General features: G+C 42.7%; 3 protein-coding genes across 7 annotated transcripts in view; 2 read left to right on the top strand and 1 right to left on the bottom strand.

The window, feature by feature from the left end:
• The first annotated feature begins 6331 nt into the window (after positions 1–6331).
• LOC147301315 (E3 SUMO-protein ligase ZBED1-like) lies at positions 6332–8702 on the top strand. Its single transcript, XM_086282672.1, has 2 exons — positions 6332–7404; positions 7952–8702. The coding sequence occupies exons 1-2, from the start codon at positions 6332–6334 to the stop codon at positions 8499–8501; spliced, it is 1623 nt and encodes a 540-aa protein (XP_086138798.1). The 3' UTR covers positions 8502–8702.
• Positions 8703–12272: 3570 nt separating this feature from the next.
• LOC147301314 (uncharacterized) lies at positions 12273–14054 on the top strand. The gene has a single exon (XM_086282334.1). It carries the CDS (start codon positions 12273–12275, stop codon positions 14052–14054), a length of 1782 nt encoding a protein of 593 aa, XP_086138460.1.
• An 8830-nt stretch (positions 14055–22884) lies between these two features.
• The window catches only part of frem1b (Fras1 related extracellular matrix 1b), a 45990-nt gene continuing 43140 nt past the window's right edge, over positions 22885–25734 (bottom strand). For 4 of the 5 annotated variants that reach the window (XM_086282795.1, XM_086282794.1, XM_086282793.1 and 1 more), the window contains 6 exons: positions 25289–25617; positions 25007–25060; positions 24751–24912; positions 24534–24652; positions 23990–24075; positions 22885–23190 (listed from right to left, as the gene is read on the bottom strand). In XM_086282795.1, the coding sequence (XP_086138921.1) occupies positions 22982–23190; positions 23990–24075; positions 24534–24652; positions 24751–24912; positions 25007–25060; positions 25289–25617 (959 nt within the window). In that variant the 3' untranslated portion in view covers positions 22885–22981. Of the gene's footprint in view, positions 23191–23989; positions 24076–24533; positions 24653–24750; positions 24913–25006; positions 25061–25288; positions 25618–25734 lie in introns of those variants that run through there. The other variant, XM_086282797.1, reaches the window with a different exon arrangement.

Below are 25734 nucleotides of genomic sequence, written 5' to 3'. Positions count from 1 at the left end.
TTTTGTTTTGTTTAAATTTCACCAACTTGCTGATGCCCACGGTTGTGAGTGCGGCTTCTTGCTGTACATGGGTGGATGGTTGTAAATCACATCACAGATGCCAAAAACCTCTCAAACCAAGCCCCCTTGCCGGTGATGCTGTGCGCAACCTCGTGACGGAGTCAAGCATATTCAAAACACCCCCTCACCTCCCGTGTCAAACTCAAATGTCAGCCTATTTCATGTGTCACTTTTGGAGCAGTTGCCATCCCGACGAGCCATGGAGAAGTTCGTGTTTGTGTTATTTTACTTATTTGGTGTTCTGGTGTGTTTGGGCACCGGTCAGCACCATCGTGTTGAGCACGTGTTGGACCGTGGACACACCGGATTCAGTGGGAGAATAACGGTCAGGTGTACAGTTTACTGAGCACTGGGACTCAGTATCGTTTACCAGCACAGACACAGAGACGCGCTCAGCTTCTATTGAGAGCAAACAACCAAGTGAACCCTCCGGCTGCGTCCAGTAGATGAGACACACCGTCTGGGCCGGGAGCTTTCCGAGCATTCAGACTCTTAAACTGCTTCCTCGCATCTGCTTCATGAATATGAAGGGTTGTGGTGGGAGGAGGTGGTGTGAAATCCTCTTTTGTGTGGGGTGAGGAGGGGGGTGTTGTAAAAGTCCCCAAGAGCAATGATGAGAGAGTCCGGGAATGTCCGCTCCATGTGCAGTATCTGCTCCGCGAGTGCGCACTGAGCTGCCTGCGCATCCGCATCTGGCGGGATGTAAACAGCGGCCAAGATGAATGAAGCAAACTCCAGCGGAGAATAAAACGGTTTGCAGTGAATAAAAAGGTATTCCAGAGAGGAAGAGCAGTGCTGAGCAATCACTGTTACATCTGTGCACCAGCCACTATTAATGTAGAAGCAGACACGTCCACCTGTGGTCTTACCAGAGAGAGAGGCCTGCCGGTCCGCGCGCAGCAGATGAAAGCCCTCCAGCTTGAGCGCGCTGTCCGGGATGTCCTCACAGAGCCACGACTCCGTAAAACACAAGACACAGGAGGAGGCAACGTCTCTGTTCATGCTTCTCATCAGGGCCAGCTCGTCCATCTCATTCCTGAGTGAGCGTACGTTGGAAAGGAAGATCCCAGGAAGAGCAGTTCGCAGTCCGCGTCTCCTCAGACGCACGAGTGCGCCGGCTCGCTTTCCTCGCTTTCGGCGTCTCACTTTCCTGATCAGAGTCTGCAGTAAATCTGCCGCAGATGCGACAAATATTGGAAGTAAATCCACAGGTGTTGTAGTCCTGTAGTTAAGAAGCTCTTCTCTAGTGTAAGAATATCCAGAGGAGTGCCCAGACACAGAAGTTATGCACAAAAACAAAACAGAAGTAACGCACTGAAGCACCGGGGCATCCGCGGCGGCGCCATCTTGGAACAAGGGACTTGTCTTTGAAAGGTAGAGTGTTAATTACTAAAGCTGAAGGGATATCCCGATGAACATATGCTGCTCTCTCCTTACATCTGGATAAGAAAAGTAGTAAAGATATTGACCGTATGCTCTTTAATTTTATATGGAAAAACCGTACGCACTATATTAGAAAAACTGTTGTGATGAATAAGTACGAATCAGGTGGGCTTAACGTCTTAGACTTTTCTACTTTAAATAACACTTTCAAAATTAATTGGGCCAAACATTTTCTTAAAACCCTACCTCTATCTGGAACTTTATACCATACCACATTTTCTCTCGTTTTGGTGGCTTTACTTTTATTTGAAATTGTAATTACAATGTTGAGAAAGTCCCTGTAAAGCTTTCATCCTTCCATAAGCAGGTCCTCTTAGCGTGGACCCTCATTTATAAACACAACTTCTCACCTCACAAATACCTTATCTGGAACAACAGAGATATTTTATAGAAAAATAAATCACTTTTCCTGGAAACTTGGCTCCAAAATGGGATCCTATTGGTGGCTCAGCTGGTTAGTAAAGAGGGACAACTACTTACTTACAACGACTTTATTGCACTATATAATTTTCCAATCAGTGTTCCAGATATCAAGCGGAAGACAGTCTGGATGGTCCCCCATAAATATTTGATTGTAAATAAGGTGAAAGAAGTCTCTTTTAAAATTCGACATACATGTTATCCAGCCAGTCATTACATGGTCAAATTTAAAAGGGACATAAATACTAATTGTACTTTCTGTGGGGATCATCCAGAAACGGTGACACATCTTTTTTGGTACTGTTCTTTTACACAGAGATTCTGGAAGGAATTTAGCAGCTTTGTTATTGTCCATATTTTAAGGGAGTTTTCTTTACGATGGGAAAATGTTTTATTCTGTTTCTTTAAGTTCCCCAAGAAGTATGAGAAATGTTTTTTATGATAAATTTCTTAATACTTTTAGCTAAATTTTTTATCCATAAATGTAAGTTTACTAACAAAACACCATATTTCTGTCATTATTTTAAGGATGTGCACATGCACATACAATCAATATCAGACTGCACCAACAAAAAGGCTCTCACAACAATATATGTATGTGAATTTTTGCGTGTATTCTTATAATTGTTACCTTTTTCTTTCACCCTTGGCTTTTTGTGTTCATGTTCTGTTGTATACGTCATCTGTTCGTATGTTGTATACTCATTGTTTGTTAAATAAAGTTTTAAAAAAAAGACACGCTTTGTTTAGACCCCCAAAATCCTTTCCACGCCCACCCCCGTGACATCACGCTCCAAAGCCCTGTTACGTCACAGAACGTGGTGATGTCATAGTGACAGTCCTTTCATCCTTTGATGTTCAAGTCTATAAATAGAGGACAGCTGTCAAAGGGAATTCATTAAGCTATCGTTTTGTTGGAGTGATACAGCACATAAAAAAGCAGAAATGAGTTCGAAAGCTAACAAAGACAGAAATGTTAATTTCTCAAAAACAATGGTTAAAAAAAGTGAAAAAGAAAAAGAAACATATGCCAGACAGTTCGAGCAAAGACTGCAGCCAATGATCGACGAGGTTGAAAAGCTCAAAACTGAGCTTGACTACTTCAAAAACCTGCATACAGTCAATAAGAAACGGATCGAGGATCTAACAAAAGAAAACAATGAACTTTTGCAGAATAATAAGCTGCTGGGTTCGGTCTTGGATGACAGGACAAACATCGCAGACAGGTTGGACTCGATAAAAGATGACCACGAAGCTCTGGTAAAGTTCCGCGCAGAGACGGAGAAAACTCTGGCTGAGCTTAAAGAAAAACACGAGGACGAAGTCCAAGTCCTGCAAGGACTGCTGGAAACAGAGAAAGAAAAGGTGGCACGTCAGCAATTTCACAACAGCCAAGTTGTTGAATTATTATTGAAACGCCACAAAGAGGAAAAAAATAAGATGCAGCAGTTTTACCAGGAAAATACTAAAAAACTGGAAAACAAAGCAAATGCTACAGACAGGAAGTTAGAAGAGGTGATCAACATGTATGACTCCAAAATAGAAAAGCTGCAGACGGCAGTAAAAAATAGTAGAGGTGTGACCGTCAATGCGGTTAAGGAACGCGAGGAAGAACGTCAATCCTCGCAGTGTTGGATTGACGGTGTTTTGTTGCATAATACAAAATTACAAGACGAAAATGAATTTATGGTTAAAAACATGAAAGAATTAACAGAGGAGACAGATCAAATGGGCAAAGTGATAGACGACCAAAAGGCCCAGAATATGGCGATCAAGCAGAAATGCCAGAGTAATATTAGAGCTCTGGCCTTGGAAAAGAAAATGAAGGCTATGCTTGAAGACGAAGTTGATTCTTTGAAAAAGAAAATTGAAGACATCAAAAAGGCCCTAAGCACAGAGCAGGAAAACCACAGAAAGACAGCAGTGGACCGGCACAAAGTAAAAGCGGCACACAATCAGGCACTGGCTGAAAAGGTGGCGCTGGAAGAGAAACTGCGCTCCACAAAAAAGCAACGGGAAAGATTTATATCCAAAGTGAATTGGCTGGAGAAGAAAGAGCGCTACTTCCAAGAGGAATTGTGCCAGTGCGTTTTGTCCTTTGAAAACGCATTTCCACATGCCTTGAGAGGAAAAGAAAAGGTGGAATTTAGGGATATGTTCCACAACTTAAAAAAGAAATACGTAGACGGAGTGGAAGGCACCCTCTTTGTTGGAACAACGGAGTTTCTTGAAAAACAGCTGAACTGTCTACGTATCAGATGCAAGGATCTAGATGCAGCTTTACTAGATAAAACACGGGAGCTGGAATCATTTAAAAAGCAGTACAATGACATGGTAAAGTCTTCCGAGTACGCTTTATTCCGACAAAGAGAGGAGCTCATTGGACCAGTGAACCAGATTATCCAAAAGGCTGCCAATGAAGAAAAAGAGATAGGTCATCTAAAATCTAGAGTGAAAGACGCTCAACTCCAGCTTAAATTAGAAAAACAGAAAGGACAAAAGCTGGCATCGTTGGACCATAGAAGCATGATGGGGAGATGTTCTGAGGAGACTCCGTCTCAGATTAATCCTCGTCCACTTCCAGGGAAAACTACATTTATTCAGGTACGTCCAAGACACCCTGGCAGAAGTGCAGGTATGGCTTCCCCAGTGAATCCTCCTGTAGAGTCTCCATCAACACCACCTTTCCTCAATTCTGATGATGGATTACCACCAGTTGATTGTTAAAAATTAACTGCTAAAATAGGCCATTAGAAGTATACTTCATCTTGTCTCCCTATATCATGGGTGGGCATTCTCAGTCCACGAGGGCCGGTGTCCCTGCAGGTTTTAGATCTCACCTTGGCTCAACACACCTGAATCACATGATTAGTTCGTTACCAGGCCTCTGGAGAACTTCAGGACATGTTGAGGAGCTAATTTAGCCGTTTAAATCAGCTGTGTTGGTTCGAGGACACATCTAAAACCTGCAGGGACACCGGCCCTCGTGGACTGAGATTGCCCACCCACCCCCAACCGGTCGCAGCAGATGGCCGCCCCTTCTTGAGCCTGGTTCTGCCGGAGGTTTCTTCCTAAAGGGAGTTTTTCCTCCCCACTGTCGCCCAGTGCTTGCTCAAAGGGGATCATTGGATTGTTGGGGTTTTCTGGCTTTTACTGTAGTGTTTTCACCTTACAGTATAAAGCAGCTTGAGGAGACTGTTGTTTTGCCATGATGCAATATAGCAGGGCTGCCCAATCCCAGTCCTCGAGAGCTACTATCCTGCAGCTTTTAGATGCATCCCTACTCCAACACAGCTGAATCAAATGAATGGCTTGTTATCAGGCCTTTGCCAAACACGATGGCATGCTGAAGAGGTAATCAAACCATTTGATTCAGCTGTGTTGGAGTAGGGATGCATCTAAAAGCTGCAGGACGGTAGCTCTCGAGGACCGGGATTGGGCACCCCTGCAATATAGTATTAAATATGACTACATTTTAAAAACATCTATTATAGCATCAAAGTAAAACAAAAAAACTAAATGAAATGAATCAAAATGTCTAATCTGGCAAAACAAGAAAAGAAAAAAGGTTTCACCTTTAAATAAAAATCCAAATCACAAACACATTCTGATTTTTGTTGTGTGTGTTTTTTTGTGTGTGTTGTCACGTATAAAATCTTTGCACTCTGTCTCGGTGTCTGCCCGGCCGGCTCCGCAAGGCTACATATGTTTATTGTGTTGCTGCTTTCTTCCACTCGTCATTCTGCCTGGGCGGAGCTCAGGCCCACGCACCTGTCTGCAATTACGCTGCAACGTGTCCTGTCTGTATGGAGACTGAGAGCTGCCAGAGTAATAATGTAGATACAGGCCTCTTTCTCCTTCTGCTGCTGTTCATGCTTTTATTCCATTGATGTTGCTATCATTTGTAAATATATTTATTTGCTCTTATTTTATCAATTTACTGTCGTTCATGTATTTAATCTTCTTTGTATTTAAATATGATTTTTTTTTAAGTAATGCCGCGAGATGGACAGTTAAATAAAGGTTTCATTGAATTAAAAAAAAGATTTAAAGATGACTGGTGGCGGAAGCAGAGCACAGACTGTCTGTGAGAATCTATCGCCATCGTGTGGTGCAGAGATATATTGCCATTGAATTTAGACAACGAAAGCTTGGCTCACAGAGCAGCTGCAACACGAACAAAAAACATTAAATAGCAACATGATATATTATATTATATTATATTATATTATATTATATTATATTATATTATATTATATTATATTATATTTATAGCTGTCGAAATTAGCGCGTTAATTGCGATAATTAAATTTTGGAATTAATTACGTTAGAATATTTAACTATTTAGCGCAACAGCAGATAAGTCGCTCCCATAATTCCACTTGATTTGTTTACCGCGCCACTGAAAATGGAGAAGCAGGAAGCGGATGGCCTTCTGGATGGGGAATTTAAATACAAGAAGAACATAGATGGGACAATAAACAAACGCGTTGTAATTTGCACTCACTGTAGTAAAGAGTTTCAATTTCACCGTTCAAATTCGACCTTAAAATACCACCTTAATGCCAAACACGCGTTTGTCGGGGCAGCAGCTTCACCCGGCCTGCGTCAGACCACTCTTAGTGAACGCAGGCCACTCGGTAAGTCTTCTTTGGACAAACTGACCGACAATATAGCCAAATGGATAGCAAAGGACTGCAGACCGCTAAGCATTGTGGAGGACAAGGGCTTTGCGGATGTTTTAAAGGTTGCATCTCAGGACGCGTCCTACAAGCCCCCAGCGAGAAGCACAATAACAATTCGAATCCACGAACTGTATGAAACGGAGAAAAAGAAAAAAGAAGAGGCTTTAGTTCACACAGAATGCGTGGCTCTGACAGGAGACCACTGGACATCATTGAGTAATGACAATTACCTGGGAGTTACTGCGCATTTAATCACTGAAGCCTGGGGTCTGACATCCTTTGCGCTGACTATAATGAAAACGGAAGAGCGGCACTTTGCGGAGGCTTGTGCAGAGCAGTTCCAGACTGTTGCTCGCAGGTGGAGAATTGAGGAGAAGGTGACAACAGTAGGCACGGACAGTGCGCGCAATATGATCGCCGCGGCTCGCATCATGCCATTCAATCACATGCCGTGTACCGCGCACATTCTACAGAGATGCATCACAGTGAGTCTCGCAGACAGTGGCTTTGTCACTGCGCTGGCCAAATGCCGCAAAATTGTTGGCCATTTTAAGCACAGCCCAGCAAACACAGCAGAGCTGAACGCAGAGCAGGTGTCACTGGGGCGCAAGCAGGAGCCGTTGGCCCAGGACGTGCCTACGCGCTGGAACTCCACGCTGGAGATGGTGAAGCGCTTGATCCGCAACCAAACTGCAGTAACCGCGACTCTGGATAAACAAAAGCATAAACTTGTCCTCCTGACGCCTCCAGAGTGGGACAAACTCCAGAGACTGGAGACACTTCTAGAGCCCTGCAGGTGAGCCTGTCATTGTGACCATAATTGTAGGTTTAGATTAAATGTATCAAACATACATCTTAAATCAGTTTTGTTATTATGAAAATGTCTTATTTAAAAAATAAATGAAATCAAATATTTTATTAATATTACCTAGTATTAAAAAGCTTTTTTTAATTTGCTGTCTTATCTGTGTGTGTGTGTGTGTGTAAATGGCCTGCATTTGTATAGCGCTTTTCTAGTCCATAGGACCCCAAAGCGCTTTACACTACATTCAGTCATTCACCCATTCACGCACACATTCACACACTGGCGATGGCAAGCTACATTGTAGCCACAGCTGCCCTGGGGCGCACTGACAGAGGCGAGGCTGCCGGACACAGGCGCCACCGGGCCCTCTGACCACCACCAGTAGGCAAACACGGGGTTAGTATCTTGCCCAAGGATATTTGGCATGCAGCCAGGAGGCAGCCTGGGATCGAACCACCGACCTTCTGATTAGTGGCTGACCTGCTCTGCCACCTGAGCTACAGCCACCCCATGTGTGTATGTGTGTATTCCACTGCAGATATGTGACTGAACTGCTGGGAGGAGAGGCCTACGTCTCCTGCTCTGTAGTTCTACCAGCCTTCTGCCACCTGCGCCGTGTCATGGAAGTAACTGATGAGGACCCTGCATATGTGGTGAGGTTTAAAGAGAAGTTTAAGGAAGACCTTGCTTCCCGCCAGGAACATACCAACTATGCATGGCTCCAGATCGCAACTGCACTGGACCCACGTTTTAAAGACCTACGCAGTGTGCCCAAGACTGACAGAGAAGCAGTGTGGACCACACTGGCAGGCATGCTGCATGAAGACTCTCCTAGAAGATCACACACTGCAGAAGAAGGTCCAGCCAAGAAGAGGCTGAGCCTGCTGCAGATGGACTCTGACTCTGAGTCAGAGGAGGAGGTACAGCAGGACAGAGCCATACAGCGCTACAGAGCAGAGCCCTGCACTGCCTTAGAGGACTGTCCCTTACAGTGGTGGGCAGCTCATGCAGGAGCCCACAGCCAGCTGGCCCGCCTTGCTCGCAGATACCTGGCCACTCCTGCCTCCACATTTTGCCTGTTGAATTAGGCCTATGTTCTGTGAACTTGAAGATGTATATGGATAAAACAATGTGCTAGATTTAAACGGGTGGAAAACATTCAGTAAAAATCCCTCACAATTATTTGAAGCCCTGTTCTGCTTGTACTGCTTGTACTCACAATTAATAATAAATAAAACAAACAAGTGTGTTAAAAACCACTATCTGTCCCGATTTTTACACATATATACACACATATACACATATATTTCGAGTTGCGATTAATAAATTTTTAGGCTGTGATTAATTCGCTTCCAGCACAACACCCAGCCTACGTCAGACCACGCTGAGTGAACGCAGGCCACTCAGCGTGGTCTTAGCATTAAATAACACTAACAAGTGTGTAAAAATCCGCTATCTGTCCGTATGTTTGCACACATTTTGGTCATATTTCGAGTTGTGATTAATCATGATTAATTAATTTTTAGGCTGTGATTAATCTGATTAAAAATTTTAATCATTTGACAGCCCTAATTATATTATATTATATTATATTATATTATAGTGCAAACAGTGCAGGCTTCAGCTCTGGGGAACAAGCTGTTCCTCAGTTTGGGTGGATTCCGTCACTCACAGCGTTGTTAGCCCTCTTGTGCGCGCAGACTGCAACCCCCCCACTGTGCTTTGCCCTGATATCTGCAGTGTGAGGTTGGATCGCTCATTCTCATCCTCACACTGATGCCACTTATTTCGGTCTTTGTTTGACATAAAAGGGCATATTTGTCACTTTATTGCAACTATATTTGCACTCTTGAGCTCCTTCATTCACTGACTGATCATAAAGTTATTACTTGCGTTATGTATTCATCCGTTTGAACATAATTAATGAAGCCACATGTAATCACTAAAATTTGTATTTTGGGTACAATAAGAGAGTTTCAGATGGAATGCTGTTTTGTTTTGTTTAAATTTCACCAACTTGCTGATGCCCACGGTTGTGAGTGCGGCTTCTTGCTGTACATGGGTGGATGGTTGTAAATCACATCACAGATGCCAAAAACCTCTCAAACCAAGCCCCCTTGCCGGTGATGCTGTGCGCAACCTCGTGACGGAGTCAAGCATATTCAAAACACCCCCTCACCTCCCGTGTCAAACTCAAATGTCAGCCTATTTCATGTGTCACTTTTGGAGCAGTTGCCATCCCGACGAGCCATGGAGAAGTTCGTGTTTGTGTTATTTTACTTATTTGGTGTTCTGGTGTGTTTGGGCACCGGTCAGCACCATCGTGTTGAGCACGTGTTGGACCGTGGACACACCGGATTCAGTGGGAGAATAACGGTCAGGTGTACAGTTTACTGAGCACTGGGACTCAGTATCGTTTACCAGCACAGACACAGAGACGCGCTCAGCTTCTATTGAGAGCAAACAACCAAGTGAACCCTCCGGCTGCGTCCAGTAGATGAGACACACCGTCTGGGCCGGGAGCTTTCCGAGCATTCAGACTCTTAAACTGCTTCCTCGCATCTGCTTCATGAATATGAAGGGTTGTGGTGGGAGGAGGTGGTGTGAAATCCTCTTTTGTGTGGGGTGAGGAGGGGGGTGTTGTAAAAGTCCCCAAGAGCAATGATGAGAGAGTCCGGGAATGTCCGCTCCATGTGCAGTATCTGCTCCGCGAGTGCGCACTGAGCTGCCTGCGCATCCGCATCTGGCGGGATGTAAACAGCGGCCAAGATGAATGAAGCAAACTTCCGCGGAGAATAAAACGGTTTGCAGTGAATAAAAAGGTATTCCAGAGAGGAAGAGCAGTGCTGAGCAATCACTGTTACATCTGTGCACCAGCCACTATTAATGTAGAAGCAGACACGTCCACCTGTGGTCTTACCAGAGAGAGAGGCCTGCCGGTCCGCGCGCAGCAGATGAAAGCCCTCCAGCTTGAGCGCGCTGTCCGGGATGTCCTCACAGAGCCACGACTCCGTAAAACACAAGACACAGGAGGAGGCAACGTCTCTGTTCATGCTTCTCATCAGGGCCAGCTCGTCCATCTCATTCCTGAGTGAGCGTACGTTGGAAAGGAAGATCCCAGGAAGAGCAGTTCGCAGTCCGCGTCTCCTCAGACGCACGAGTGCGCCGGCTCGCTTTCCTCGCTTTCGGCGTCTCACTTTCCTGATCAGAGTCTGCAGTAAATCTGCCGCAGATGCGACAAATATTGGAAGTAAATCCACAGGTGTTGTAGTCCTGTAGTTAAGAAGCTCTTCTCTAGTGTAAGAATATCCAGAGGAGTGCCCAGACACAGAAGTTATGCACAAAAACAAAACAGAAGTAACGCACTGAAGCACCGGGGCATCCGCGGCGGCGCCATCTTGGAACAAGGGACTTGTCTTTGAAAGGTAGAGTGTTAATTACTAAAGCTGAAGGGATATCCCGATGAACATATGCTGCTCTCTCCTTACATCTGGATAAGAAAAGTAGTAAAGATATTGACCGTATGCTCTTTAATTTTATATGGAAAAACCGTACGCACTATATTAGAAAAACTGTTGTGATGAATAAGTACGAATCAGGTGGGCTTAACGTCTTAGACTTTTCTACTTTAAATAACACTTTCAAAATTAATTGGGCCAAACATTTTCTTAAAACCCTACCTCTATCTGGAACTTTATACCATACCACATTTTCTCTCGTTTTGGTGGCTTTACTTTTATTTGAAATTGTAATTACAATGTTGAGAAAGTCCCTGTAAAGCTTTCATCCTTCCATAAGCAGGTCCTCTTAGCGTGGACCCTCATTTATAAACACAACTTCTCACCTCACAAATACCTTATCTGGAACAACAGAGATATTTTATAGAAAAATAAATCACTTTTCCTGGAAACTTGGCTCCAAAATGGGATCCTATTGGTGGCTCAGCTGGTTAGTAAAGAGGGACAACTACTTACTTACAACGACTTTATTGCACTATATAATTTTCCAATCAGTGTTCCAGATATCAAGCGGAAGACAGTCTGGATGGTCCCCCATAAATATTTGATTGTAAATAAGGTGAAAGAAGTCTCTTTTAAAATTCGACATACATGTTATCCAGCCAGTCATTACATGGTCAAATTTAAAAGGGACATAAATACTAATTGTACTTTCTGTGGGGATCATCCAGAAACGGTGACACATCTTTTTTGGTACTGTTCTTTTACACAGAGATTCTGGAAGGAATTTAGCAGCTTTGTTATTGTCCATATTTTAAGGGAGTTTTCTTTACGATGGGAAAATGTTTTATTCTGTTTCTTTAAGTTCCCCAAGAAGTATGAGAAATGTTTTTTATGATAAATTTCTTAATACTTTTAGCTAAATTTTTTATCCATAAATGTAAGTTTACTAACAAAACACCATATTTCTGTCATTATTTTAAGGATGTGCACATGCACATACAATCAATATCAGACTGCACCAACAAAAAGGCTCTCACAACAATATATGTATGTGAATTTTTGCGTGTATTCTTATAATTGTTACCTTTTTCTTTCACCCTTGGCTTTTTGTGTTCATGTTCTGTTGTATACGTCATCTGTTCGTATGTTGTATACTCATTGTTTGTTAAATAAAGTTTTAAAAAAAAGACACGCTTTGTTTAGACCCCCAAAATCCTTTCCACGCCCACCCCCGTGACATCACGCTCCAAAGCCCTGTTACGTCACAGAACGTGGTGATGTCATAGTGACAGTCCTTTCATCCTTTGATGTTCAAGTCTATAAATAGAGGACAGCTGTCAAAGGGAATTCATTAAGCTATCGTTTTGTTGGAGTGATACAGCACATAAAAAAGCAGAAATGAGTTCGAAAGCTAACAAAGACAGAAATGTTAATTTCTCAAAAACAATGGTTAAAAAAAGTGAAAAAGAAAAAGAAACATATGCCAGACAGTTCGAGCAAAGACTGCAGCCAATGATCGACGAGGTTGAAAAGCTCAAAACTGAGCTTGACTACTTCAAAAACCTGCATACAGTCAATAAGAAACGGATCGAGGATCTAACAAAAGAAAACAATGAACTTTTGCAGAATAATAAGCTGCTGGGTTCGGTCTTGGATGACAGGACAAACATCGCAGACAGGTTGGACTCGATAAAAGATGACCACGAAGCTCTGGTAAAGTTCCGCGCAGAGACGGAGAAAACTCTGGCTGAGCTTAAAGAAAAACACGAGGACGAAGTCCAAGTCCTGCAAGGACTGCTGGAAACAGAGAAAGAAAAGGTGGCACGTCAGCAATTTCACAACAGCCAAGTTGTTGAATTATTATTGAAACGCCACAAAGAGGAAAAAAATAAGATGCAGCAGTTTTACCAGGAAAATACTAAAAAACTGGAAAACAAAGCAAATGCTACAGACAGGAAGTTAGAAGAGGTGATCAACATGTATGACTCCAAAATAGAAAAGCTGCAGACGGCAGTAAAAAATAGTAGAGGTGTGACCGTCAATGCGGTTAAGGAACGCGAGGAAGAACGTCAATCCTCGCAGTGTTGGATTGACGGTGTTTTGTTGCATAATACAAAATTACAAGACGAAAATGAAATTATGGTTAAAAACATGAAAGAATTAACAGAGGAGACAGATCAAATGGGCAAAGTGATAGACGACCAAAAGGCCCAGAATATGGCGATCAAGCAGAAATGCCAGAGTAATATTAGAGCTCTGGCCTTGGAAAAGAAAATGAAGGCTATGCTTGAAGACGAAGTTGATTCTTTGAAAAAGAAAATTGAAGACATCAAAAAGGCCCTAAGCACAGAGCAGGAAAACCACAGAAAGACAGCAGTGGACCGGCACAAAGTAAAAGCGGCACACAATCAGGCACTGGCTGAAAAGGTGGCGCTGGAAGAGAAACTGCGCTCCACAAAAAAGCAACGGGAAAGATTTATATCCAAAGTGAATTGGCTGGAGAAGAAAGAGCGCTACTTCCAAGAGGAATTGTGCCAGTGCGTTTTGTCCTTTGAAAACGCATTTCCACATGCCTTGAGAGGAAAAGAAAAGGTGGAATTTAGGGATATGTTCCACAACTTAAAAAAGAAATACGTAGACGGAGTGGAAGGCACCCTCTTTGTTGGAACAACGGAGTTTCTTGAAAAACAGCTGAACTGTCTACGTATCAGATGCAAGGATCTAGATGCAGCTTTACTAGATAAAACACGGGAGCTGGAATCATTTAAAAAGCAGTACAATGACATGGTAAAGTCTTCCGAGTACGCTTTATTCCGACAAAGAGAGGAGCTCATTGGACCAGTGAACCAGATTATCCAAAAGGCTGCCAATGAAGAAAAAGAGATAGGTCATCTAAAATCTAGAGTGAAAGACGCTCAACTCCAGCTTAAATTAGAAAAACAGAAAGGACAAAAGCTGGCATCGTTGGACCATAGAAGCATGATGGGGAGATGTTCTGAGGAGACTCCGTCTCAGATTAATCCTCGTCCACTTCCAGGGAAAACTACATTTATTCAGGTACGTCCAAGACACCCTGGCAGAAGTGCAGGTATGGCTTCCCCAGTGAATCCTCCTGTAGAGTCTCCATCAACACCACCTTTCCTCAATTCTGATGATGGATTACCACCAGTTGATTGTTAAAAATTAACTGCTAAAATAGGCCATTAGAAGTATACTTCATCTTGTCTCCCTATATCATGGGTGGGCATTCTCAGTCCACGAGGGCCGGTGTCCCTGCAGGTTTTAGATCTCACCTTGGCTCAACACACCTGAATCACATGATTAGTTCGTTACCAGGCCTCTGGAGAACTTCAGGACATGTTGAGGAGCTAATTTAGCCGTTTAAATCAGCTGTGTTGGTTCGAGGACACATCTAAAACCTGCAGGGACACCGGCCCTCGTGGACTGAGATTGCCCACCCACCCCCAACCGGTCGCAGCAGATGGCCGCCCCTTCTTGAGCCTGGTTCTGCCGGAGGTTTCTTCCTAAAGGGAGTTTTTCCTCCCCACTGTCGCCCAGTGCTTGCTCAAAGGGGATCATTGGATTGTTGGGGTTTTCTGGCTTTTACTGTAGTGTTTTCACCTTACAGTATAAAGCAGCTTGAGGAGACTGTTGTTTTGCCATGATGCAATATAGCAGGGCTGCCCAATCCCAGTCCTCGAGAGCTACTATCCTGCAGCTTTTAGATGCATCCCTACTCCAACACAGCTGAATCAAATGAATGGCTTGTTATCAGGCCTTTGCCAAACACGATGGCATGCTGAAGAGGTAATCAAACCATTTGATTCAGCTGTGTTGGAGTAGGGATGCATCTAAAAGCTGCAGGACGGTAGCTCTCGAGGACCGGGATTGGGCACCCCTGCAATATAGTATTAAATATGACTACATTTTAAAAACATCTATTATAGCATCAAAGTAAAACAAAAAAACTAAATGAAATGAATCAAAATGTCTAATCTGGCAAAACAAGAAAAGAAAAAAGGTTTCACCTTTAAATAAAAATCCAAATCACAAACACATTCTGATTTTTGTTGTGTGTGTTTTTACCATTTACACCATTACAACAAAAACTAAATTAGTCATAAAACCCATCGACATGCTTTCACTCATCAAAACAGTCACAGAAAAAACTGCAGGAAAATTACCTGCAGAACTGCCAACATCTATAAACAGGGTGGTTAAGTCTGTTTTCCGTGGACTGCACAAGATGTACGACTCCAAGGACTTGCTACGATTTTTCATTGTATTTCGTCAGTCAACATTTGAAGAAAATGTCTCAAGAATTTTAATATCAGAGATCAATAAGGTAAAGGAGAAAAGGATAAAGGGTTCTGTTGTTTGGGAAAATCAGACCAGTCCTGCTGAAACGTCTGAAGAACAGATCCCCAGTCCAGGGCAAAGGACACAAGAAACTAAAGAAAGAAACTTTATAATTCAGTTTCTTGTTAGGCTGAACAACATGGTCGCCTTAAAGACAGGCACAGCAACAAAGCAGGTCAACATTTTTGCCATTTTACAAAACGTCATTGAAATGGCTGTGGGTAAACTACCCACACAACTTCCAAAATCTTTAGACAAACTTGTTAGAGCCGTTTATAAGAGTCTAAAGAAGACATATAAGTCTAAACTGATGGTACAGACTGCCATGGAATTCAGGCAGTTAAACTTTGAAGATAATGTAGCAAGAATGTTGATATCTGAAGTGAACAGGATGAAGGAGAAGAGGATTAAGGTTTTTGTTGTTAAGGAGAATAATAACAACAATTCATCTGAACAATCCTCTTCAAAGACCACTAGGAACTGTTGTTCTTTTGGGAAATTTTTGAAAACATTGTTTCCCTACAAAATCATAGTCGAAATCAGGCTATGATTTCGACTATGATATATACAATTCACAAGATTTCAACAATTTTAAAATCCTACAGTGTTGGTTCTGTCTCGCATCAGCCCCATCCAAACAGGTCGCGGCAGATGGCTGACCCTCTCTGAGCCTGGTTCTGCTGGAGGTTTCTTCCTGTTGAAAGGGAGTTTTTCCTCCCCACTGTTGCCAAGTGCTTGCTCGTGGGGGATTGTTTGGGTTGGAGCTTTAATTTTGTAAGGTTTTTACCTTACAATTTAAAACACCTCGATTCAGAACCTCTCACTGTTGTTGAAATTGTTTGGCCCTTTCTGTGAGGGCACTGCATGTTCTCAATCTCATTGGGAAATGCTACATTTTGCACATGAATGCAGATTTATTCTAAATTGCAAAATGCATTTGCTAAAAATAAACAAACTAAACTAATGCATGGCTATGGTGTATTTTTATGAATCTCGTACTCAGGTAATAAATACTTTTGTCTTATTACTGAGCAATAATAAAGTTAAAAAAAAAACCCTCATGTCTTTTAATGAACCGCTTGTGTTTTAGTTTAGTTATAGTTATAGGTAGTGGCCGAAAGAGTTTTGGTCCCTCTTACTCCAATGTAAGCTTGTGGAAAAAGCCCAAGAAGTGTGTTCAAGCCTGTCTATTGAGCAGAGTTTAGATTATGAAACTCTTAAGAAAACTGTGCTGCAGGCGTATGAACTTGTCCCTGAAGCATATCGGCAGAAATTTAGGAATCTTAATAAAACTGCTAACCAGACTTTTGTTGAGTTTGCGCGAGAAAAGAATGTGTTGTTTGAGAAATGGTGTTGTTCATGTAAAGTTAAAACCGTGGAAGAGTTAAACCCTTATTTTGCTGGAGGAGTTTAAAAAGTGTTTGCCAGAACGCATCGTGACTTATTTAAACGAACAAAAGGTGTCGTCTCTCACTAACGCGGCACTCCTGGCTGACGACTTTGTTTTAACGCACAAAAGTGTGTTCTGTGCACAGAATTCGTTTCAGGAAAATTTCTCTGAACGAAAAAAGTCACCACGAGCAGTGCGTAAAAATGTATCAGCGTTCATTGCTAGATCAAACGGTCGAGAATGTTTGCGTGTCCAGTATTAAAAAGAAAAGAAGCGAGGGGCACTAAATTCCCCGCAGGCGTGGGTTTGATTAAAACCGCTTGCTCGCCAAAGGTGCACGCGGAGGCTGAACAAAACCCGAAAACTGACATTGATCCGCAGTTGTGTCATGCGGCTTTGTTTCGTTGACGGGTGAAGAAAATGATAAAGTGCCAGTCACGGTTCTTAGAGATACGGGTGCGTACCACTCATTCTTACTAGAATCTGTGCTGCCTTTGTCGGAAAAAACATCCTGTGGTTCCGACATAGTAGTGTGGGGAATAAAAATGAGTGTCACCAAAGCCCCTCTGCATATGGGTGCATTCGCCGTTAGTGTCGGGCTACGTTAAAGTCGCCGTGCGCCAGCGATTACCAATCGAAGGAGTTTCCTTCATTCTTGGTAATGATCTAGCTGGTGGGCATGTTTTTCCCCCGCCAGAAGTTGTTGATGTTCCTGCCCTTGCTGCTGACTCAGGCTCCACTGCTTCAGAGGTGTTTCCTGCGTGCGCAATTACTCGTGCTCAGGCTCATAAAATGGGTGAGATTGTGGATTTGTCGGGGTCGTTTATGGCTACGCTTGATGAAGACGACTCTTTCGTGTCACCCATTGATTCTGTAAAAAATCTCCACATGTGACGTCCCTGAAATGATTCCTGAGGACATTAATCAGAGCTTGAATATGACCAGAGCACAGCAGGGTGATCCTTCACTGGTGCCTTGTTTTTCCTCTGTTGTGGACAGAGAGGGATCTAAAGCTCCAGTGAAATATTTCATTTGTTCTAATTTGCTATGACCTCAGAGTAGGGCTGTGCGATGTGACCAAAATCACATATCCCAATATAAGCATCTATAGCCCCGATAACGATAGAAATCACAAAAATGTAACATTTTCTGTAAATTCTGTGAATCTCGGGCAGCTCGACTCAGCTGGGCATCGTGTACCTGGAGTTGAGTGTTTTAACCGATGCATGAAACGATACATAAGTTGTAACGGCCGCCGTTTTCTTCGTGAGTATTTATTCAACGGCGTGCTGCGGGGAAAGGCCTGTTCTAACGTTTGAGTCTAAGGTTTATTTTTAGCACCTGCCGGCTCTTTTTTGCTTCTCATCTATGGGCTCAAATTGTGGTCATAAATATTTTGTTAATTATTTGTGGGGCAGTCGTGGTTCAAGAGTTGGGAGTTCGCCTTGTAATCGGAAGGTTGCCGCTTCGAGTTTCACATGTACTTTTTGGCTAAGTCCACACACAAATCTTTTTTACACATACAAATCTTTTTTACAAGTACAACATATTTATGACCACAATTTGAGCCCATACTCATCCGTAAACACTCTTTCACGTCATTCAGTTTATTTTGAAAAGTCTCAACAGGATCTTGAGCTTTATTGTGAAAGGGAAATAAACAAGCGTACACGATGGTTTTACCGTCCTTGTTGCTAACGACAACACATAAAAACAGTCGCTACATCACACTCCAGAGCTGACGTCGGTGTCACGTGATACATTTTCAGCTTTGATCTGGTCCTACCAGCTCATAAATAGGGGCGGAGGCAAGGCAAGTTTATTTGTATCGCACAATTCGACACCGATGGTTTGCTTTGCAGAGACATTAGAAACAAAAGTTATTACAGACAGACACTAGCAACGGGATCAGAGAACAGCACAGAAAAAAACTCAAATGGATTCCTTTAAAGGAGACTGTCCACAGGAAACCAGGCCCATAGAAATATCTGAAGAGGAGATGCAGACACTTCTCTTCAAATCCGTCTTTATGACCCGTACACAGGCAGAGAGACGAGAAATGGATGAAAAAAACTTTATCGTTCAGTTTGTTGTAAAGCTTTCAAACACCATTACAACAAAAACTAAATTAGTCATAAAACCCATCGACATGTTTTCACTCATCAAAACAGTCACAGAAAAAACTGCAGGAAAATTACCTGCAGAACTGCCAACATCTATAAACAGGGTGGTTAAGTCTGTTTTCCGTGGACTGCACAAGATGTACAACTCCAAGGACTTGCTACAATTTTTCATTGTATTTCGTCAGTCAACATTTGAAGAAAATGTCTCAAGAATTTTAATATCAGAGATCAATAAGGTAAAGGAGAAAAGGATAAAGGGTTCTGTTGTTTGGGAAAATCAGACCAGTCCTGCTGAAACGTCTGAAGAACAGATCCCCAGTCCAGGGCAAAGGACACAAGAAACTAAAGAAAGAAACTTTATAATTCAGTTTCTTGTTAGGCTGAACAACATGGTCGCCTTAAAGACAGGCACAGCAACAAAGCAGGTCAACATTTTTGCCATTTTAGAAAATGTCATTGAAATGGCTGTGGGTAAACTACCCACACAACTTCCAAAATCTTTAGACAAACTTGTTAGAGCCGTTTATAAGAGTCTAAAGAAGACATATAAGTCTAAACTGATGGTACAGACTGCCATGGAATTCAGGCAGTTAAACTTTGAAGATAATGTAGCAAGAATGTTGATATCTGAAGTGAACAGGATGAAGGAGAAGAGGATTAAGGTTTTTGTTGTTAAGGAGAATAATAACAACAATTCATCTGAACAATCCTCTTCAAAGACCACTAGGAACTGTTGTTCTTTTGGGAAATTTTTGAAAACATTGTTTCCCTACAAAATCATAGTCGAAATCAGGCTATGATTTCGACTATGATATATACAATTCACAAGATTTCAACAATTTTAAAATCCTACAGTGTTGGTTCTGTCTCGCATCAGCCCCATCCAAACAGGTCGCGGCAGATGGCTGACCCTCTCTGAGCCTGGTTCTGCTGGAGGTTTCTTCCTGTTGAAAGGGAGTTTTTCCTCCCCACTGTTGCCAAGTGCTTGCTCGTGGGGGATTGTTTGGGTTGGAGCTTTAATTTTGTAAGGTTTTTACCTTACAATTTAAAACACCTCGATTCAGAACCTCTCACTGTTGTTGAAATTATTTGGCCCTTTCTGTGAGGGCACTGCATGTTCTCAATCTCATTGGGAAATGCTACATTTTGCACATGAATGCAGATTTATTCTAAAATTGCAAAATGCATTTGCTAAAAATAAACAAACTAAACTAATGCATGGCTATGGTGTATTTTTTATGAATCTCGTACTCAGGTAATAAATACTTTTGTCTTATTACTGAGCAATAATAAAGTTTAAACAAAAACCTCATGTCTTTTAATGAACCGCTTGTGTTTTAGTTTAGTTATACTTAGCTACATTAACTAACTATAGTTAATGTAGCTACCCTAACCCTTTAGTTGTAGTTCGTTAATGTAGCTTGAACTGAAACCTCCATGCTTCATAAGTCTGGTTAAAATAAACTAGTGCTTGATGATGTCACTGTTTGCTTCATGATGGATTGCAGCTCTGTTTTGATTTCAAAAACGTATTTTATTAAATGCAGGGGGGGGGACTGCTGCAACTATACTAAATAAGGTTATATTAAATACACTTTAAATAGGGATGTTGGTGGCACTGAAGTATAAATAGGAATACGGTTTGTAAATAAGGTGTAATGTCCATGAGTGCTGGCAGTGCAGTTATCCTCCAATCAGGGTGGAGCACAGCAAGAATTTGCTGAAATTATTTTCTCAGCAAGTAATTTTTGTAACTTTCTATGTTAATATTAGTAAATATGGTAAAAATCAAGAGTAACATGTGGAAATCACAAATATCAAAACTAATTTTGTTCAGAGAGGAACTGTAATACTGCACGAGTGCGTCCGTACACCACCAACCCGTTGATGTGTCTAATCATTCCTCCCCACTCTGCGACACGACCGCCGGGGATCAGACTGCAATTTTGTTCTGGGATATGTGAAGCTAGAGACACCATCAACCAGGGACGAGAGCAGGAGACACTGAGGCAGGCACGGAGGACGGTACGAAACGTGAACCCAAGCGCAGAGACAGACACGGAGAGCAGCACTCAAGGTTAACAAGTCTTTATTCCCACGTACCGGAAGAATCTCTGGATGGAAATCTGAGCAGGACTGAGATCTAAATTAATAATAAGTCAAAGTAGCAACATACAACCTTCAGAAATTTTCACTGCTCTAAATTTAACTGCCATCAAGTATCTGTTATTTCTGTGATTTGATTGACAAGGCCGCATGTTAGAATATAGAATACACACTGAAAAACCACCAGTTTGCCGAGACGATTCAGAATTCTGACCGCTTTACTTTTAATTAGTATTTAAATTCCTTAAGTTATCATGTTTTTAGTCTGCACTAAAAGAAATTCAGAGTGAAAATTTGTTTTGAGAGTTTCTTGAATTTTGTAAAAATGATTAAAAATCTAAAACTGAAATATTTCTTTTTTAAAACTATTCAAGTAACCATTGAAGGTTTATTAGAATGTTTGCTTTAAGGAAGGGTGTAGAATGTCCTCAGTCCGATTGGTCCTCATTCCCAATACAAATTCCAGCAACTATATCCTGAAATTGTGTTTGTACACCTTGTCAGAGAGCTGGTCAATATTTAGCCGTGTCTTGATAACAATTTCTGTGGAAACGTGGGTTTATTATCTAAAGGTGAGGTAAAACATTATTCCAGTGCAAGGTATTTGTATCAGTGCGGATTAAATGTGATTTCAAATTCAGAAATTAATTTCCAAAAACATTAAATATGGTGTAACAGAAAAGTGTAATTTGTGCAGAGAACAGAAAAGCTAACGTAAAACCGAATCTCTCCAAGCACCTGCAAAGAAGGTGCTCAGGATCTCTTGTTCCAATAAACAAGTGAAGCAGAGCAAGCTCAAACATGCACGAGGAAGGCAATGATTGCTCTTTAGAATATAACCATATCGTGGTGATAAATATATGGATGCCGAAAACAAGGTGCGGAAAGCTGCATCTGGTCAGATGGAAAAACACAAATGTGGAAGAGTTGGACGGATTTGTACAAAATCAAATGGCTGCTAATCAACGGATGCAAGGTTATCGATGGTTACACCTTCATGCAGTAAAGAAGATGCTTGTTGTTTCACATATAAGAGCTGATCACTTTGTTTCAGCTACTTATCTAAACAAGACATTTTGTAGACAGTACAGCAAATGTGGCAGTCTGTCTTGAAACAACAACGGTAATATCCACAATTCAACTTTGATCTCAATTTTTTTTTCTTAATGTGGCTCTAATACGTCATCATGATACTCAGAAAGTGATTTAAATACTGGCCTCCTTTATTACCACCATTATTCACTTTTCCCTCAGCGCTGGAGTTGTTACTTCATTATTGAAAACTGCATCCGTTATTCCAATTCTTAATAATTTCCCATAATTTCAATAACTTTCTACAGATATCTAACCTCCCTTTAATTTCTAAAATTATTGAGAATGTTGTCGCCTCTTAGCTTCACACACGTCAATAACAATAATCTCTATGAACAATTCTAGTCTGGTTTTCGCCCACTTCACAGCACAGAAAATATTAAAAATGACCAATCACCTCCTGATGGCAGGTGACTCCAGTGTCCTCATCATCCTCACCCTTCTCTGATTGCAGCCTTTGATTTACCACACTATCCTTCTGAAAAGACTTTGGCATTAGTCATATCCTCCTAGCCTGGTTCACCTCATATCTCTCAGATTGCACTCATTTCATTCAACTTAAATTTCACTTTTTAGGTTCATTTTCTGTTTCTGCTGGTGTGCCACAGGGTTCAGTATTAGGGCCTTTTCTATTAATTTTTTACATGCTTCCACTTGGTTACATACTCAGAAATGTAATATTAAGTTTCACTGTCATGCTGATGACACTCAGCTGTATATTTCTTCCTTCTAGCCGCTCTGCACCGCGGCACTGGAATTCCCTTCCTCCTGATATCAGGAAAACTGGCTCTCTCTTCTCATTCAAGTCAAAACTCATCTGTTCAAACTGGCTAACTCTCTTTAAACATTGATTCCAATCAATGACACCGTTTATACTGTAATACAAACCTATCTGAAAATGTGAGGAAAGAAGTCACCAAACTGCTGACTCATATTTGTGTTTGTGCAGCAGCTTTATTAAGACAAAGTATGAAACTAATGTACAGAGCAGCATCACCTCATCACGTTAAATATGAAGGCCACTGGCTATGAATGTCTCAGTGAGTTTGAGCTGGCGATGAACAGATGAATGAGTGCTGAGTTTCTGCAGAGCAGCTCGTGGAGATCCAGCTTCTCGGGTTTTGAACCAGCACGCAGTTGGAGTCGTTCTCGGGCTCACCGGGGCTCACTGGCGCCCCCCTCAGTCTGGAGGAAGACAGCGAGCGACTGTCAGCCCACGATGAGCGTCCTGGACCTCCAGACAGACCTGAGGAGCAGACAGAGGAGCCGTCAGTCTGGAAGCAAAGCCTGACACGCACCAGGCCTCAGGATACAACATTTCATCCACTGGAGCTCCAAATCAGAGTCACTGAAACAAAAACCTTTCATCGTCATCAGAATCAGCCCGAAAACTCATGAATAAAGAAAATCTGCTCAGGTTTGCCAGCTTAAAAGTTTCCAAAGAGTTCAAAGCATCAAAAGATGGCAGATTCAAGAGTGATCCAGAGGGCCACACCGACACCACAAAGCTTCCTTTGTGTTCAGGTGTGTGAGAACAAACTCGGCACCTGTGTGAAAATGATCCTGCAGTTTGCCTGCAGCACAGCCTCCTGCCAGGTAACAATGACAGCTTGATCGCTCTGAGAACAGAGTTTTAAAAAAGACAATGGCTTTGCCACATATTCAAAGTGATGCCCCAAACTCTAAATTTCTGAAAACAGAACTTTGCTCGTTTATTCCTCCTACGTCAGCATCACCTTTGATTCTCTCTGAACCTGCAGGTCCAGCGAGGTGTTACTAAGAGCCCAAAGTGAAAATCTGTGAGGGACCAGATTCAGCCTGCGTACAGTTTCACATATCTGTGCTACATCCTAAAAACACAGTGAAATAAAATCTGTTTCCCAGTCAAACTGCAGAGGCCTGCTGGGGTTTGTTCAGACTTTCAGTTCTTTAAATGTGGATAAAAGTCAACATGACCCAAAAGCCAAGAAACATCAGGAAACAGCTAAATTAACTATTAATTAACTTGATTAATTACTGGTTATCATTATTGAGGAAACACCCACCGATCCAAAATGGCTTCTTCCCTGCAAACCTCCACAACCAGCTCACATCTCTCCTGGAGTGCACGTCGGTCAGGCTGCTGTTAAACCTGCCAGAGGAGAGGAGAGCAAAGGTCAAAGGTCACATCAGAGAGCAGGTTCTTCACTGATTAATATTTCCGTCCTGCTCATACGTGCAGCACAGAGGTGCATGACCTCAGGCTGGCTCAGCATCGTTGCCTTAATTAAATGAAGCACAGTTTTCAAATGCTCATGAAGTTAAAATAAAAATCAAACAGTCACTGCGATGGTTCAAAATCTTTTTCTTGCTTTGCAGCTGCAGGCTGTTCGCCACGCACAGCTGGAAGAAACTCTGTGAGGACCTCCTTTAAACCGTCAGATGTGTTACAGCGAGACTCATGGTCATGTTTTAAACATGTCAAGGATATCAGTGATGATTCTGACTTGTGTCACATCTCAGCTGAGTGACCAAATCTGAAACCAAAGATCAATCAGCAAACCGGAAACAGAACAGAAACAGAGTCAGAGGAGAAAGCGGCTTCTTTACAGCAGCGAGCAGGTTCTGTCGGCGCTGGCCCAGCTCGCCACGGACGGGCTGAGGATGTAACATCGTCTCCTGTGGTGCGTCCAGCCATCAGGACATGAGCTGCTCACAGACTTCCCCACCTGAACACACACAGATAGCCAGAGGTCAAAGGTTACTCCGGTGTGTGTGTGTGTGTGTGTGTGTGTGTGTGTGTGTGTGTGCAGGTGTGTGTGTGTGCCTTGTGCTGGCGGAGCTCGGGTTGGTGTTTCTGAGCTTGATGAGCCATCTGAGGAGAATCTCCAACTTGGAGTTCCTGCAGGGGACGACCGTGAGCTGACCAGCTCCACTCGACATCGCCCGGTTGCAGCTCCTCGAGCCGGAGAGGAGTCAGACTGTGGAACTGGAGGAAGAAGGAGGGGAGGAGGAGGAGGAGGAAGAGACATTAACACAGTGAGCTTCAGTCGGTCATTGGATAAACTGGCTGAGTGTCTTACCGTCCAAACCTTCTCCTGCTCGTCCTCAGGCCTCCTCTGTGCAGACAGACGGACCTGAACAACAACACAAAGTTCAGAATTTACAGAAAGACACACTCACACAAACACACACAGACGAGAAAATGGATCACAAATCTGTGAACAGATATTGTTTGAGAGCGCAGGCGGTGCCCATCTGAGCCCAACTTCCTGTTCGCTGATTTGTTATGATCGTGTGACAATTGTTCACTCTGACTGTTTAAAGTTTAAAGAACTCAGAATCATGTTCTGTCTGTGTCTCACCGTGCTCCCAGTGTTCCCAGTACTGCTTCCAGTGTGCTGCTGAATGTTTAGGTGGCTGCTGTGGGGGGTGTAGCCATTGCTGTGGGGCTCTGGGTCTCGTGGCTCCACCTCTTTGTAGTCCAGGTGATGTCGATTCGGGACGTCTCCTCGGGGCGGGTGAGGCTGGTTCTCCCACAGCAGCTCCGCCTCTATATTGATGACCGGAACCTCCTCTTCCTCCTCTTGCTGCAGAGGATCAGGGAGCTGAGGAGGGAGAGGGGGAGGAGTAGGAGGAGGAGGAAGGGGGCGCTGATCATCTTCTACCCACAGGTCGTCTGGGTCACAGCTTCCTGAGACACAGAAGCAATCCTTTAACGTTCAGTCGAATCTAAGACTGACCAGCGGCTTAAAGTCCTAACTGTGATGGTGTGAGGATGGTTTGATGGAGCAGCAGTTTTCATTTTAAA

Source organism: Aulonocara sp. 'chitande type north' Nkhata Bay, linkage group LG23, assembly GCF_057382095.1.
Source record: "Aulonocara sp. 'chitande type north' Nkhata Bay isolate Kocher_YH1m ecotype deep benthic linkage group LG23, A_spYH_male_GT1.1, whole genome shotgun sequence".
In the NCBI taxonomy this organism is placed as follows: domain Eukaryota; kingdom Metazoa; phylum Chordata; class Actinopteri; order Cichliformes; family Cichlidae; genus Aulonocara; species Aulonocara sp. 'chitande type north' Nkhata Bay.
Note: the sequence above shows the minus strand (reverse complement) of the source record. Positions and strands in the feature narration are given on the sequence as shown.